The following is a 16,110-nucleotide window of genomic DNA, read 5'->3' on the forward strand; positions in this document are numbered from 1 at the left end:
CAGCTGTTTGTTATTATTTTCAATGGAAATTGATAAAAATCTGGCAACAGACATTGAAATTTGCCGTGTTTATTTGAATAGGCCATGTAACCATTTACGTCCATGCCTTTTATTTAACAAACAAAACAAAAAAGAAAAATAAAATATTTATATAGTTCTATTATTATTAGTTTCTTTTACATTTTATTTATTTATTTATATTAATGATAATTACAATAATAAGTTTATTTACTTACAACTAACTAAATACTAGGGCTGCCATTCGGGATCGACTTTTATAAATCCCGGGACTCGGGATTTCAAAATATTAAATCCCGGGATTTTCCTGTATTTTTTCGGGATCCCGAAATTGTCGGGATTTTTGAAAAAAACATTAATACAAATTAATAACAAAATACAAAAATAACAAAATACAAAAATAACAAAATACAAAAATAACAAAATACAAAAATACAAATTAATAACAATCTACAGCGCCAAAACCAATTTAGTATAATTCAATTTTATTAACCAACAAGTATATACGGCCGTAAGTTCGGCCAGGCCGAATCTTATGTACCCTCCACCATGGATTGCGTAGGAACTTCTACTAAAGGCTGTCATCCACAAATAAACTTTTGACAAAACTTTCTATAGAAATGAAATTTTAACAAAACTTTCTATAGTAATAAAATTTGACAAAATTTTCTATGGAAATAAAGTTTAGGTAGATTACAAAATTTTCTATAGAAATAAAATTTTGACAAAATTTTCTATGGAAATAAAATTTTGACAAACATTTGTATAGAAATAAACTTTTAACAAAACTTTCTATAGAAATGAAATTTTGACAAAACTTTCTATAGTAATAAAATTTGACAAAATTTTCTATGGAAATAAAGTTTTGGTAGATTATTTTTGGCGATATGGACCAATTTTTGTGTAATAAGTCATCGGCTATATATAACTAAAGACCGATATGGACCAATTTTTACATGGCTGTTAGAGGCCATATATTGACAAAATGTACCAAATTTCAGCCGTATCGGATGACTTTTGCTCCTCCAAGAGGTTCCGAACGTCAAATCTGGGGACGGTTTATATGGGAACTATATATAATTATGGACCGATATGGACCAAATTTTGCATGGTTGTTAGAGACCATATACTAACACCATGTACTAAATTTCAACTGGATCGGATGAATTTTGCTCTTCCAAGAGGCTCCGGAGTTCAAATCTGGGGATCGGTTTATATGGGGGCTATATATAATTATGGACCGATATGGACCAATTTTTGCATGGTTATGAGATGCCGTAAACTAACATCAGGTACCAAATTTCAACCGGATCGGATGAATTTTGCTCCTCCAAGAGGCTCCGGTGGTCAAATCTGGGGATCGGTTTATATGGGAGCTATATATAATTATGGACCGATATGGACCAATTTTTGCATGGTTGTTAGAGGCCGTATACTAACATCAGGCACCAAATTTCAACCGGATCGGATGAATTTTGCCCCTCCAAAAGTCTCCGGAGGTCAAATCTGGGGATCGGTTTATATGGGGGCTATATATAATTATGGACCGATATGGACCAATTTTTGCATGGTTGTTAGAGACCGTATACTAAGACCACGTACCAAATTTCAACCAGATCGGATGAATTTTGCTGCTCCGGGAGGCTCCCCAAGCCAAATTTGGGGATCGGTTTATATGGGGGCTATACGTAAACGTGGTCCGATATGGCCCATTTTCAATACCATCCGACCTACATCAATAACAACTACTTGTGCCAAGTTTCAAGTCGATAGCTTGTTTCGTTCGGAAGTTAGCGTGATTTCCACAGACGGACGGACAGCCGGACAGACGGACAGACGGACAGACGGATGGACGGACGGACATGCTTAGATCGACTCAGAATTTCACCACGACCCAGAATATATATACTTTATGGGGTCTTAGAGCAATATTTCGATGTGTTACAAACGGAATGACAAAGTTAATATACCCCCATCCTATGGTGGAGGGTATAAAAAGAACAAAAGAGTAAATTAAAAAGCAATTTCAAATTGCCATCATACTTAACGAAACAAAAACAAAAGAATTATGACAAAAATAAATTTAAAAAAAAAACAATTTCATATCGCTATCTTACTTAGCAATAAATTTGAAGGATTTTGATTGTTCCTCATAATTTTAAGTAACTTCTTATAAATAACAATGCATCCAAAGTTTTATCAGATAAACGCATTCTTGTCATATTGTCGACGGACCTTTTATCATTGTTATACCCTCCACCATAGGATGGGGGTATATTAACTTTGTCATTCCGTTTTATACCCTCCACCATAGGATGGGGGTATATTAACTTTGTCATTCCGTTTGTAACACATCGAAATATTGCTCTAAGACCCCATAAAGTATATATATTCTGGGTCGTGGTGAAATTCTGAGTCGATCTAAGCATGTCCGTCCGTCTGTCCGTCTGTCCGTCTGTCCGGCTGTCCGTCCGTCTGTGAAAATCACGCTAACTTCCGAACGAAACAAGCTATCGACTTGAAACTTGGCACAAGTAGTTGTTATTGATGTAGGTCGGATGGTATTGAAAATGGGCCATATCGGACCACGTTTACGTATAGCCCCCATATAAACCGATCCTCAAATTTGGCTTGGGGAGCCTCCCGGAGCAGCAAAATTCATCCGATCCGGTTGAAATTTGGTACGTGGTCTTAGTATACGGTCTCTAACAACCATGCAAAAATTGGTCCATATCGGTTCATAATTATATATAGCCCCCATATAAACCGATCCCCAGATTTGACCTCCGGAGCCTCTTGGAGGGGCAAAATTCATCCGATCCGATTGAAATTTGGTACCTGATGTTAGTATATAGTCTCTAACAACCATGCAAAAATTGGTCCATATCGGTCCATAATTATATATAGCCCCCATATAAACCGATCCCCAGATTTGACCTCCGGAGACTTTTGGAGGGGCAAAATTCATCGGATCCGGTTGAAATTTGGTACCTGATGTTAGTATACGGCCTCTAACAACCATGCAAAAATTGGTCCATATCGGTCCATAATTATATATAGCTCCCATATAAACCGATCCCCAGATTTGACCACCGGAGGCTCTTGGAGGAGCAAAATTCTTCCGATCCGGTTGAAATTTAGTACGTGGTCTTAGTATACGGTTTTTAACAACCATGCAAAAATTGGTCCATATCGGTCCATAATTATATATAGCCCCCATATAAACCGATCCCCAGATTTGACCTCCGGAGCCTCTTGGAGCGGCAAAATTCATCCGATCCGGTTGAAATTTGGTACCTGATGTTAGTTTACGGCCTCTAATAACCATGCAAAAATTGGTCCATATCGGTCCATAATTATATATAGCCCCCATATAAACCGATCCCCAGATTTGACCATCCGATCCAGTTGAAATTTGGTACATGGTGTTAGTATATGGTCTCTAACAACCATGCAAAAATTGGTCCATATCGGTCCATAATTATATATAGTTCCCATATAAACCGTCCCCAGATTTGACGTCCGGAACCTCTTGGAGGAGCAAAAGTCATCCGATCCGGTTAAAATTTGGTACATTTTGTCAATATATGGCCTCTAACAGCCATGTAAAAATTGGTCCATATCGGTCTTTAGTTATATATAGCCGATGACTTATTACACAAAAATTGGTCCATATCGCCAAAAATAATTTACCAAAACTTTATTTCCATAGAAAATTTTGTCAAATTTTATTACTATAGAAAGTTTTGTCAAAATTTCATTTCTATAGAAAGTTTTGTCAAAAGTTTATTTCTATACAAATGTTTGTCAAAATTTTATTTCCATAGAAAATTTTGTCAAAATTTTATTTCTATAGAAAATTTTGTAATCTACCAAAACTTTATTTCCATAGAAAATTTTGTCAAATTTTATTACTATAGAAAGTTTTGTTAAAATTTCATTTCTATAGAAAGTTTTGTCAAAAGTTTATTTCTATAGAAATGTTTGTCAAAATTTTATTTCTATAGAAAATTTTGTAAAAAATTTATTTCTGTAGAAAATTTTGTCAACATTTTATTTCTATACAAAATTTTGTCAAAATTAATTTCTATACAAAAATTTGTCAACATTTTATTTCTATAGAAATTTTTGTCAAAATTGTATTGCTATAGAAAATTTTGTCAACATTTTACTTCCATAGAAATTTTTGTCGACATTTTATTTCTATACAAAATTTTGTCAAGTTTTTATTTCTATAGAAAATTTTGTCAAATTTTTATTTCTATAGAAAATTTTGTCAAAATTTTATTTCTATAGAAAATTTTGTCAAGGTTTCATTTCTATAGAAAATTTTGTCAAAATTTTATTTCTATAGAAAATTTTGTCAAACTAGATTATATTCGTATTTAATCGCCTTTTTATACCCTCCACCATGGGGGTATATTAACTTTGTCATTCCGTTTGTAACACATCGAAATATTGCTCTAAGACCCCATAAAGTATATATATTCTGGGTCGTGGTGAAATTCTGAGTCGATCTAAGCATGTCCGTCCGTCCGTCCGTCTGTCCGTCTGTCCGTCCGTCCGTCTGTCCGTCTGTCCGGCTGTCCGTCCGTCTGTGGAAATCACGCTAACTTCCGAACGAAACAAGCTATCGACATGAAGCTTGGCACAAGTAGTTGTTATTGATGTAGGTCGGATGGTATTGAAAATGGGCCATATCGGACCACGTTTACGTATAGCCCCCATATAAACCGATCCCCAAATTTGGCTTGGGGAGCCTCCCGGAGCAGCAAAATTCATCCGATCTGGTTGAAATTTGGTACGTGGTCTTAGTATACGGTCTCTAACAACCATGCAAAAATTGGTCCATATCGGTCCATAATTATATATAGCCCCCATATAAACCGATCCCCAGATTTGACCTCCGGAGACTTTTGGAGGGGCAAAATTCATCCGATCCGGTTGAAATTTGGTACCTGATGTTAGTATACGGCCTCTAACAACCATGCAAAAATTGGTCCATATCGGTCCATAATTATATATAGCTCCCATATAAACCGATCCCCAGATTTGACCACCGGAGCCTCTTGGAGGAGCAAAATTCATCCGATCCGGTTGAAATTTGGTACCTGATGTTAGTTTACGGCATCTCATAACCATGCAAAAATTGGTCCATATCGGTCCATAATTATATATAGCCCCCATATAAACCGATCCCCAGATTTGAACTCCGGAGCCTCTTGGAAGAGCAAAATTCATCCGATCCAGTTGAAATTTAGTACATGGTGTTAGTATATGGTCTCTAACAACCATGCAAAATTTGGTCCATATCGGTCCATAATTATATATAGTTCCCATATAAACCGTCCCCAGATTTGACGTTCGGAACCTCTTGGAGGAGCAAAAGTCATCCGATACGGCTGAAATTTGGTACATTTTGTCAATATATGGCCTCTAACAGCCATGTAAAAATTGGTCCATATCGGTCTTTAGTTATATATAGCCGATGACTTATTACACAAAAATTGGTCCATATCGCCAAAAATAATCTACCAAAACTTTATTTCCATAGAAAATTTTGTCAAATTTTATTACTATAGAAAGTTTTGTCAAAATTTCATTTCTATAGAAAGTTTTGTTAAAAGTTTATTTCTATACAAATGTTTGTCAAAATTTTATTTCCATAGAAAATTTTGTCAAAATTTTATTTCTATAGAAAATTTTGTAATCTACCTAAACTTTATTTCCATAGAAAATTTTGTCAAATTTTATTACTATAGAAAGTTTTGTTAAAATTTCATTTCTATAGAAAGTTTTGTCAAAAGTTTATTTCTATAGAAATGTTTGTCAAAATTTTATTTCTATAGAAAATTTTGTAAAAAAATTATTTCTGTAGAAAATTTTGTCAACATTTTATTTCTATACAAAATTTTGTCAAAATTTTATTTCTATACAATATTTTGTCAACATTTTATTTCTATAGAAATTTTTGTCAAAATTGTATTGCTATAGAAAATTTTGTCAACATTTTACTTCCATAGAAAATTTTGTCAACATTTTATTTCTATAGAAAATTTTGTCAAGTTTTTATTTCTATAGAAAATTTTGTCAAATTTTTATTTCTATAGAAAATTTTGTCAAAATTTTATTTCTATAGAAAATTTTGTCAAGGTTTCATTTCTATAGAAAATTTTGTCAAAATTTTATTTCTATAGAAAATGTTGTCAAATTTTGTCATACGTATTTAATCGGCCTTTTTTTGTTTAATATATACCCCGTATGGGCTAACTTACAATTTAGAAGACAGTGTTAAAAAGTTTTACGATACCTTGCCATCGGCAAGTGTTATCGCAACCCAAGTAATTCGATTGTGGATGACAGCCTTTAGTAGAAGTTCCTACGCAATCCATGGTGGAGGGTACATAAGATTCGGCCTGGCCGAACTTACGGCCGTATATACTTGTTTTTTATTTTATGTGGCACGAATTCCATTTCACTTGAACTTATTGTTCAAAGGAGGACCTAATCGATTTTTCATGAAATTGTGCTGTACACCTCATGTATAATAAATTCTTACTCAACGTGTACCATAAACCTTTCTTAAATTATTTGTCGGGTATGACATCTAAGGCCCGTTTACAATGAACTAAAACTCCAATTTATTAAAAAACAATCTTAAAAAGCCACAAATTTAATAAATTGGGTTTATTTTTTCGGGATCCCGAAAAATTCCGGGATTCAAAATAAAAAATCCCGGGATTTGGGATTAATCCCCTCCCGAAAATACCGGGATTTCGGGACGGGATTTATCCCGAGTGACAGCCCTTATAAATACACATAACAACCCAAATATTTCTATAGAATATTTTGTCAAAAAATATTTCTGTAGAACATTTTGTCAAAAATTATTTCTGTAGAAAATTTTGTCAAAAATTTCTTTCTATAGAAAATTTTGACTAAATTTTATTTCTCTAGAAAATTCTATAGAGAATTTTTTTTTTAATTTTATTTCTATAGAAAATGTTGTCAACAATTATTTCTATAGAAAACTTTGCCAAAATTTTATTTTTATAGAATAACATATGTTGTCAAAATATTATTTTTATAGAAAATGTTATCAACATTTTATTTCTATAAAAAATTTTTTCAAACTTATTTTTATGGAAAAATTTGTCAAAATTTAATTTCTATGGAAAATTTTGTCAAGATCTTATTTCTATAGAAAATTTTGTATACATTTTATTTCTATAGAAAATTTTCTCAAAATTTTATTTTGTTAAGTTTTATTTCTACAGGAAATTTGGCAAATTTTATTTCTATAGAAAATTTTATTTCTATAGAAAATTTTGTCAAAATTTTATTTGAATAGAAAATTTTGTAAAAACTTTATTTCTATAGAAAATGTTATTTCTGCAAATTTTTGTAAAAATTTTATTTCTATCAACTATGTGACTAAATTTTATTTCTCTAGAAAATTTTGTCAACATTTTATTTCTATATTAACTTTTGTCAAAATTTTATTTCTATAGGAAATTTTGTCAAAATTTTATTTCCATAGAAAATTTTGTAAAAATTTTATTTCTGTAAAAAATTTTGTCAAGATTTTATTTCTACAGAAAATTTTGTCAAAATTTTATTTCTAAGAAAATTTTGTCAAAATTTTATTTCTAAGAAGATTTTAACAAAATTTTATTTCTGTAAAATTTTGTAAAAATTTTATTTCTATAGGCTCTGTGACTAAATTTTATTTCTCTAGAAAATTTTGTAAAAATTTTATTTCTATAGAAAATTTTGTAAAAATTTTATTTCTGTAGAAAATTTTGTCAAAATTTTATTTCTGTAGAATTTTGTAAAAATTTTATTTCTAAGAAAATTTTGTAAAAATTTTATTTCTAAGAAAATTTTGTCAAAATTTTATTTCTGTAAAATTTGTTGTTTTCTATAGAAAATTGTTTAAAAATTTTATTTCTATAGAAAATTTTATATCTGTAAAATTTTATTTCTATAGAAAATTTTATTTCTGTAAAATTTTGTAAAAATTTTATTTCTAAAGACTATGTGACTAAATTTTATTTCGCTAGAAAATTTTGTCAAAATTTTATTTCTATAGGAAATGTTGTCAAAATTTTATTTCTATAGAAAATTTTGTACAAATTTTATTTCTATAGAAAATTTTGTCAAGATTTTTTTTCTATAGAAAATTTTGTCAAAATTTTATTTCTAAGAAAATTTGGTCAAAATTTTATTTCTGTAAAATTTTGTCAAAATTTTATTTCTGTAAAAGTTTTCAAAATTTTATTTCTATAGAAAATTTTGTAAAAATTTTATTTCTATAGAAAATTTTATTTCTGTAAAATTTTGTAAAAATTTTATTTCTATAGACTATGTGACTAAATTTTATTTCTATAGACTATGTGACTAAATTTTATTTCTCTAGAAAATTTTGTCAAAATTTTATTTCTATAGGAAATTTTGTCAACATTTTATTTCTATACGAAATTTTTTCAACATTTTATTTCTATAGAAAATTTTGTAAAAATTTTATTGCTGAGAAAATTTTGTCAAAATGTTATTTCTAAGAAAATTTTGTCAAAATTTTATTTCTGTAAAATTTTGTAAAAATTTTATTTCTAAGAAGATTTTGCCAAATTTTATTTCTAAGAAGATTTTGTCAAAATTTTATTTCTGTAAAATTTTGTCAAAATTTTATTTCTATAGAAAATTTTGTAAAAATTTTATTTCTATAGAAAATTTTATTTCTGTAAAATTTTGTCAAAATTTTATTTCTATAGACTATGTGAGTAAATTTTATTTTTATATATTTATTTTATTTATCTAGAAAATTTGTCAAAATTTTATTTCTATAGGAAATTTTGTCAATATTTTATTTCTATAGGAAATTTTGTCAAAATTTTATTTCTATAGGAAATTTTGTAAAAATTTTATTTCTGTAAAATTGTGTCAAAATTTGAATTCTACCAATTCATTGCGTACCAAAAATCAACCGGGTCGGAGAAAATTTGCTTTTTAAAACGGCTTCGGAAATCAAATCGGTTTTGTGGAATCTAAATCTAAAAGTGGTCTTATATGATCCATTTGCAACAGCACCCGACCTACATCAATATTTTGTCAAAATTTTGTTTGTATTGAAAATTTAGTCAACATTTTTAGGAAAGTTTGTAAAAATTTTATTTCTATAGAAAATTTTGTCAAAATTTTATTTCTGTAGAAAATTTTGTCAAAATTTTATTTCTGTAAAATTTTGTCAAAATTTGAATTCTACCAATTCATTGCGTACCAAAAATCAACCGGGTCGGAGCAAATTTGCTCTTTCAAAAGGCATCGGAAGTCAAATCGGTTTTGTGGGGGCTATACCTAAAAGTGGTCTTATATTATCCATTTGCAATAGCACCCGACCTACATCAATAACAACTACTTGGGGTAATTTTCAAGTCGATAGCTTGTTTCATGTGGTATTTAGCGTTATTTCACTAACGGACAGACAGACATCGCCAGATTGACACAAAATTTCCCCACGACACGGATATCAATTTTTCGATATTCCTTTGGTGGAGGGTGTAAGTCTAAAACAAATTAAATAAAAAAATATGCTTTGGAGTTTGAATTTTTTTCAATGTATAAGCATTTCAAATCGAGTCTTTTTCCCCATAAAAAAATCAAGTTCAAAACACAAGCTTTGCTCCAATACAAGTCAAATTTATATTGTAAATGCCCCTTATTTCGAATATGCTCTGACTGACTCTTTTCAAAATATATGTCAAATTATTAAAATAAATTTCATAGAAATAGCGAATAAATAAAAGCTTTGAAAAACATAGGGACGTGATAATAACTTAAAAAATGTTTTCCCTTTGAGATCGCGGTATTTATTTAAACAATGGGTGCGTATATTTGAATTAAGAGTAAACGGGAATTTAAACTTTCCATGGCAACCGTCAAATTAAAACATCTCAACTCCGTGTGAACGGTGAAATGTTTTGGAAAAACGAATGAGGAAAACGTGTCAGTGGGAACATAGCATTACAGATGCTCGAAAAAATCAATATAATTTTTTAACAAAGCAAACTAGGCAAATATTAATCATATATTTTCATATATTGACAAATTGTTTTGAAAGTAATTTTGATTTTTTTTTTCGTTTATTTGAATAGTCAGATAAAATCATTAGTAGTGAATTTAAGAGGAAAAATAAAAATATATCAATTAAAATGAATGGCCTACAAACAAGTTCCGCACCCAAGAGATGTTATGCCATGGTATAGAGGGAGAAATTAATGAAGATTTTTAAATATCTCTTCCCCACATGATCGTCTTTACTTTTCTAATTTCCTGTTTTTTTTTCTTTCTCCATTTTGCAGTACACCTCCTTGAATTCGGCCAACAATCAATACCAAGTGGCGCAACAACAACAGGCACAACAATATAATGCTGCCGCTTATGCTCAACCATTGCAACAACCCACAGCCACACAATATGCCAATATTGCTGCCTCATATCCCCAAGCGGCGACAAGTGCTCCCCAATATGCTCAAACCTTACAGCAATTACAACGTCAACAACCTCAAGTTCAACAATTCGGTCAACCTCAGGCACAACAACAACAACAATACACTCCTGAACAATATAATGCTGCCTATTATGCCTATCAACAACAGCAACAAGCCTATGCCCAACAACAACAACAGCAGCAACAACAATTGGCATATGCCCAACAACAGCAACAATTGTTGAAACAGCTCTATACCAATCACCCCAATGCTGCTGCTACAGCCATCCAACAACCTGCCGCAGCTAATGTACAACAGCCTCAGGCCAATCAATATTACACCGCTGAGCAATATGCCGATTACTTGAGCAAGCAACAAGCCCAGATCCTTAGCGCCCAACAGCAACAAGTACAACAACAATATCAGCAAGGAGGTTTTGCCACAGCTGCCGCTGCTCCCACTACTCAGGCTACCCATACTCAGGCCTACACAACTGCTGGTACCACAGCCTCTGATGCTACATCAGTGCCTCCTCGTAATGGCTTGGAAAGTGGCCAATATTCCGCTTCGGACAAAGTATCTCATGTCAAATTCCAAAGTGCTAATTTGGCCTACAATTTCTAGGATATTGCATGGCCAATCCCAAAATCCAACACAATAGGCTCTAGGTCATCATACCATTTTGATTGAATGACTTAAGGGACCTAGTTAAGTTGGAGGGGCGTTCTCTATGTTTCGACCTGTAACATTGTCATGGAGTCATTTGTATTTTTTTTTTCGCTTAAAACAACAACAAAATCTCTCTTATCATTTGGTATTTATCTCTCATTTTCACATCATATTTTAGTGTTAGTCCATGAAAAAAAAATTCTAATAAAAAATTCATTAATAGTAAAAAAATGTTTATTTTTTGCAATTTGGTTTATTAAAAGCTGATTATATACATTTTTTTTCATATATAAATAGGCCACACTTTTTTTGGGCATGAAAGGTAGATATTCAATTTGGTGCAGTTTTAGTGGAGAAAATTGCATTTTTCTAAACTTATTGACGTTGTTGTCATTGTTGTGTTCAGTTTGAGACAGTAGCTGTTGTTTGCTTTGTTGTAGCGAGGTTGTGTGTGTCAGTGTGCCATTGTATGTTATATGGCTTTTGTTATGCTGACATGTGAGAGAGTAATTTTGAGAGTGATAAGGAGAGCAATGATAGGGAGAAGAGAATAAGCTAAAGCAGTGAGAATGATAGTAATATATTTTGTATAGACAAGGGATTGTAATTGGTAGATGTGAAAGGGCGCTGTGATGGTTGGTTTAAATGATCAGTTAGAAGTATACATATTTTTCTAAAGGCATTACGAATAGTATAGGCGTTAGTAATAGAAATATTATATATATTTCGTTTGAAAAGCTTTTGTAAAATAAATAAAACTCATTTATTATACCCTAAACCACATAGTGGTCAGAGTATAATAAATTTGATCTGCCAAAAATGTGCCTACCAGAAATATTGATTTTAGACCCCATAAATAAGTGAGTAAAAAAGAAAGTCGGGCGAGGCCGACTATATCATACTCTAAACCACCGCCACTGAATAAGTAAACATTGTTTGTGGGGTATCACTGGTATAGGTTTGGGAGATAACCCGTATCTCCATATTTAAGAAAATTAAGAGGTACATGTTTATGGGAGTTTTATCACAATTTGAGCACCTACAGAGATAGTATGTCACTAATATTGAATCCATTATTAAAAAAAGTAAGGAAAATCTAAAGTCTGGCGGGGCCGACTATATTATATCCTGCACCACTTTGTAGATCTAAATTTTCGGTACCATCCATCACATCCGTCAAATGTGTTGGGAGCTATATATAAAGGGTTGTCCCAAATACATACATTTAAATATCACTCGATCTGGACAGAATTTGATAGACTTTTACAAAATCTATAGACTCAAAATTTAAGTTGGCTAATGCACTATGGTGGAACACAATTTTAGTAAAAAACAAGTAAGGAAAGTCTAAAGTCGGGCGGGGCCGACTATATTATACCCTGCACCACTTTGTAGATCTAAATTTTCGATACCATATCACATCCGTCAAATGTGTTGGGGGCTATATATAAAGGTTTGTCCCAAATACATACATTTAAATAACACTCGATTTGGACAGAATTTGATAGACTTTTACAAAATCTATAGACTCAAAATTTAAGTTGGCTAATGCACAAATATGGGAAACATTTAAATCTGAAGCAATTTTAAGGAAACTTCGCAAATGTTTATTTATGATTTATCGCTCGATATATATGTATTAGAAGTTTAGGAAAATAAGAGTCATCTTTACAACTTTTCGACTAAGCAGTGGCGATTTAACAAGGAAAATGTTGGTATTTTGACCATTTTTGTCGAAATCAGAAAAACATATATATGGTAGCTATATCTAAATCTGAATCGATTTCAATCAAATTTGGCACACATGTCTATATTACTAATTGTACTCCTAGTGTAAAATTTCAATCAAATTGGACCAAAACTCTAGCTTCTGGGGCCATATAAGTCCATATCGGGCGAAAAATATATATAGAAGCTATATCTAAAACTGAACCGATTTCAATCAAATTTGGCACACATTACTATACTACCAATTTTACTCCTTGTGCAAAATTTCAAGCTAATCGGGATTAAACTCTGGCTTCTGGGTACATATAAGTGCATATCGGGCGAAAGATATATATGTGAGCTATATCTAAATCTGAATCGATTTAAACCAAATTTGGCACGCATAGCTACAATGCTAAATCTACTCCCTGTGCAAAATTTCAACCAAATTCGGCAAAAAATCTGGCTTCTGGGGCCATATAAGTCCATATCGGGTGAAAGATATATATGGGAACTATATCTAAATCTGAACCGATTTCAATCAAATTTTGCACACTTGACTATACGACTAAGTGTTATGTTTGTACAAAATGTCAAGTAAATCGGTATAAAACTCTGGCTGCTGGGTCCATATTAGTGCATATCGGGCGAAAGATATATATGGGAGCAATATCTAAATCAGGACCGATTTCTTCCAAAATCAATAGGGTTCTATTCTGACCCAAACTAGGAACATGCGCGAAATTTGAAGACGATTGGACTTAAATTGCGACCTAGACTTTGATCACAAAATTGTATTCACAGACAGACGGACATGGTTATATCGACTCAGGGACCCACCCTGAGCATTATTGCCAAAGACACCATGTGTCTTTCTCGTCTCCTTCTGGGTGTTGCAAACATATGCACTAACTTATAATACCCTGTTCCACAGAGTGGCGCAGGGTATAAACATTTCTAACAAACACGGTCATTCATAATCGAACTACTCGGGTTGTGCTAACAGTTACCGATGGCAAGTTATCTTCAAACTTTCAAATTTCATCCGATCCGCCTGAAATTTGGTACATGGTGTTGGTATATAGTCTCTAATAACTGTGCAAAAATTTGTCCACATCGGTCCATAATTATATATAGTCCCCATATAAACGGACCCCCAAATTTGCCTTGCGAGGCCTCTAAGAGAAGCAAATTTCATCCGATCCGGCTGAAATTTGGTACATAGTGTTAGTATATGGTCTCTAACAACCATGCAAAAATTGGTCCAAATCGGTCCATAATTATATATAGCCCCCATATAAACCGATCCCCCGATTTGGCTTGCGAGGCCTCTAAGAGAAGCAAATTTCATCCGATCCGGCTGAAATTAGCCCCCATATAAACCGATCCCCAGATTTGACCTCCAGAGCCTCTTGGAAGAGCAAAATTCTTCCCATTCGGTTGAAATTTGGTACGTGATGTTAGTATATGGTATCCAACAATCATGCAGGAATTGGTTCCTATCAGCCCATAATTATATATAGCTCCCATATAAACCGATCCCCAGATTTGACCTCCGGTGCCTTTAGGAGAAGCAAAATTCATCCGATCAGCTTGAAATTTGGTACGTGGTGATCGTATATGATATTTAACAACCATGCCAAAAGTGGTCCATATCAGTCCATAATAATATATTGCCCCATATAAACCGATCCCGAGATTTGGTTTTGGAGCCTCTTGGAGGAGCAAATTTCATCCGAGTCAGTTGAAATTTGGTACATTGTGCTAGTATATGGTCGTTAACAACCATGCCATATCGGTCTATAGTTATATATATATATCCCTCAGATAAATCGATTTCCAATCACACAAAAATTGGTCCATATCAAGTTCATAATTGTATATAGCCCCCATATGAGCGACCCCCATATTTCAATTCCGACTCTCTACGTACCGTGCAAAAAGTCCATATCGATTCGTAATTATTTGTAGACTTAACTATACATAACTTTTTTGTCTAATATATACCACGTATGGACTAACTCACAATTTAGAAAACGATGCTAAGAAGTTTTAAGATACCACAACCCAAGTATTTCGATTGTGGATGACAGTCTTTCGTAGAAGTTTCTACGCAATCCATGGTGGAGGGTACATAAGATTCGGCCTTACTGAACTTACGGCCGTATACACATGTTAATCTTAAAATACCTCTCGATTTTCAATTTCAAGCAAATTGTATAGAAAATATAGTTTCTAGACGCCAAGAAGTAAAATCGGGAAATCGGTCTATATGGGGGCTATACTAAAACATGGACCGATATACCCCAATTTCGGCGCACCTATTTGTGGTTATAAAATACTTTAAGATTTAAAATTTCAGACAAATCGGATAATAACAGTTTCTAAAAGCCTATGAAATAAAATCGGAAGATCGGTGTATATAGGGGTACCATTTTCGGCACCCTTTTTATGGACATAACTTTAGATTCCCAATGTTAGGCAAATTTAATAAAAACTACGGTTTTTATTAAGACCCCAAATCGGGAGGTCGGTTTATATGGGGACTATATGCAAACTTGGACCGATGTAGCCCATCTTCGAACTTGGCCAGCCTGCAAACAAAACGCGAATATTGTGCCACATTTCATGCCGATAGCGCTTTTATTGAAGGCTGTAGCATGATTACGACATACAGACAGACGGACATGCATATATCGTCTAAGAATATCTCCCTGGTCAAAAATATATATATTTTATATAGTCGGGAATCGATATTTCGATGTGTTACAAACGGTTTGACAAAGTTATTATACCCCCATCACCATTCTATGGTGCTGGGTATAAATAAAATTTAAAAAAAAATGTATTAAAATAAAATTTGGACAAAATTTTCTATAGAAATAAAATCTTGACAAAAATTTCTATTGAAATAAAATTTTCTATTGAAATGGAAATTTGGCAAAATTTTCTATAGAAATGAAAATTTGGGAAAATTTTCTATAGAAATAAAATCTTGACAAAAATTTCTATAGAAATACAATTTTCTATAGAAATAAAAATTTGTCAAAATGTTCTATAGAAATGAAAATTTGGCAAAATTTTCTACAGAAATGAAATTTTGGGAAAATTTTCTATAGAAATAAAATTTTGACAAAATTTCCTATAGAAATAAAATTTTCACCAAATAAAATTTTGACAAGATTTTCCATAGCAATAAAATTTTGACAAAATTTTCTATAAAAAT

At 32.2% G+C, this 16,110-nt stretch overlaps 1 protein-coding gene across 1 annotated transcript in view; it reads left to right on the forward strand.

Moving 5' to 3' along the window:
• The window catches only part of LOC142231989 (uncharacterized), a 47,583-nt gene extending 36,175 nt beyond the window's left edge, over positions 1–11,408 (forward strand). Inside the window, exon 2 of the mRNA XM_075302663.1 lies at positions 10,380–11,408. Coding sequence (XP_075158778.1) covers positions 10,380–11,132 — 753 coding nt within the window. The 3' untranslated portion in view covers positions 11,133–11,408. The remainder of the gene's footprint in view (positions 1–10,379) is intronic.
• Positions 11,409–16,110: the final 4,702 nt, after the last annotated feature.

Source organism: Haematobia irritans, chromosome 3, assembly GCF_050003625.1.
Source record: "Haematobia irritans isolate KBUSLIRL chromosome 3, ASM5000362v1, whole genome shotgun sequence".
Taxonomy (NCBI): Eukaryota; Metazoa; Arthropoda; class Insecta; order Diptera; family Muscidae; genus Haematobia; species Haematobia irritans.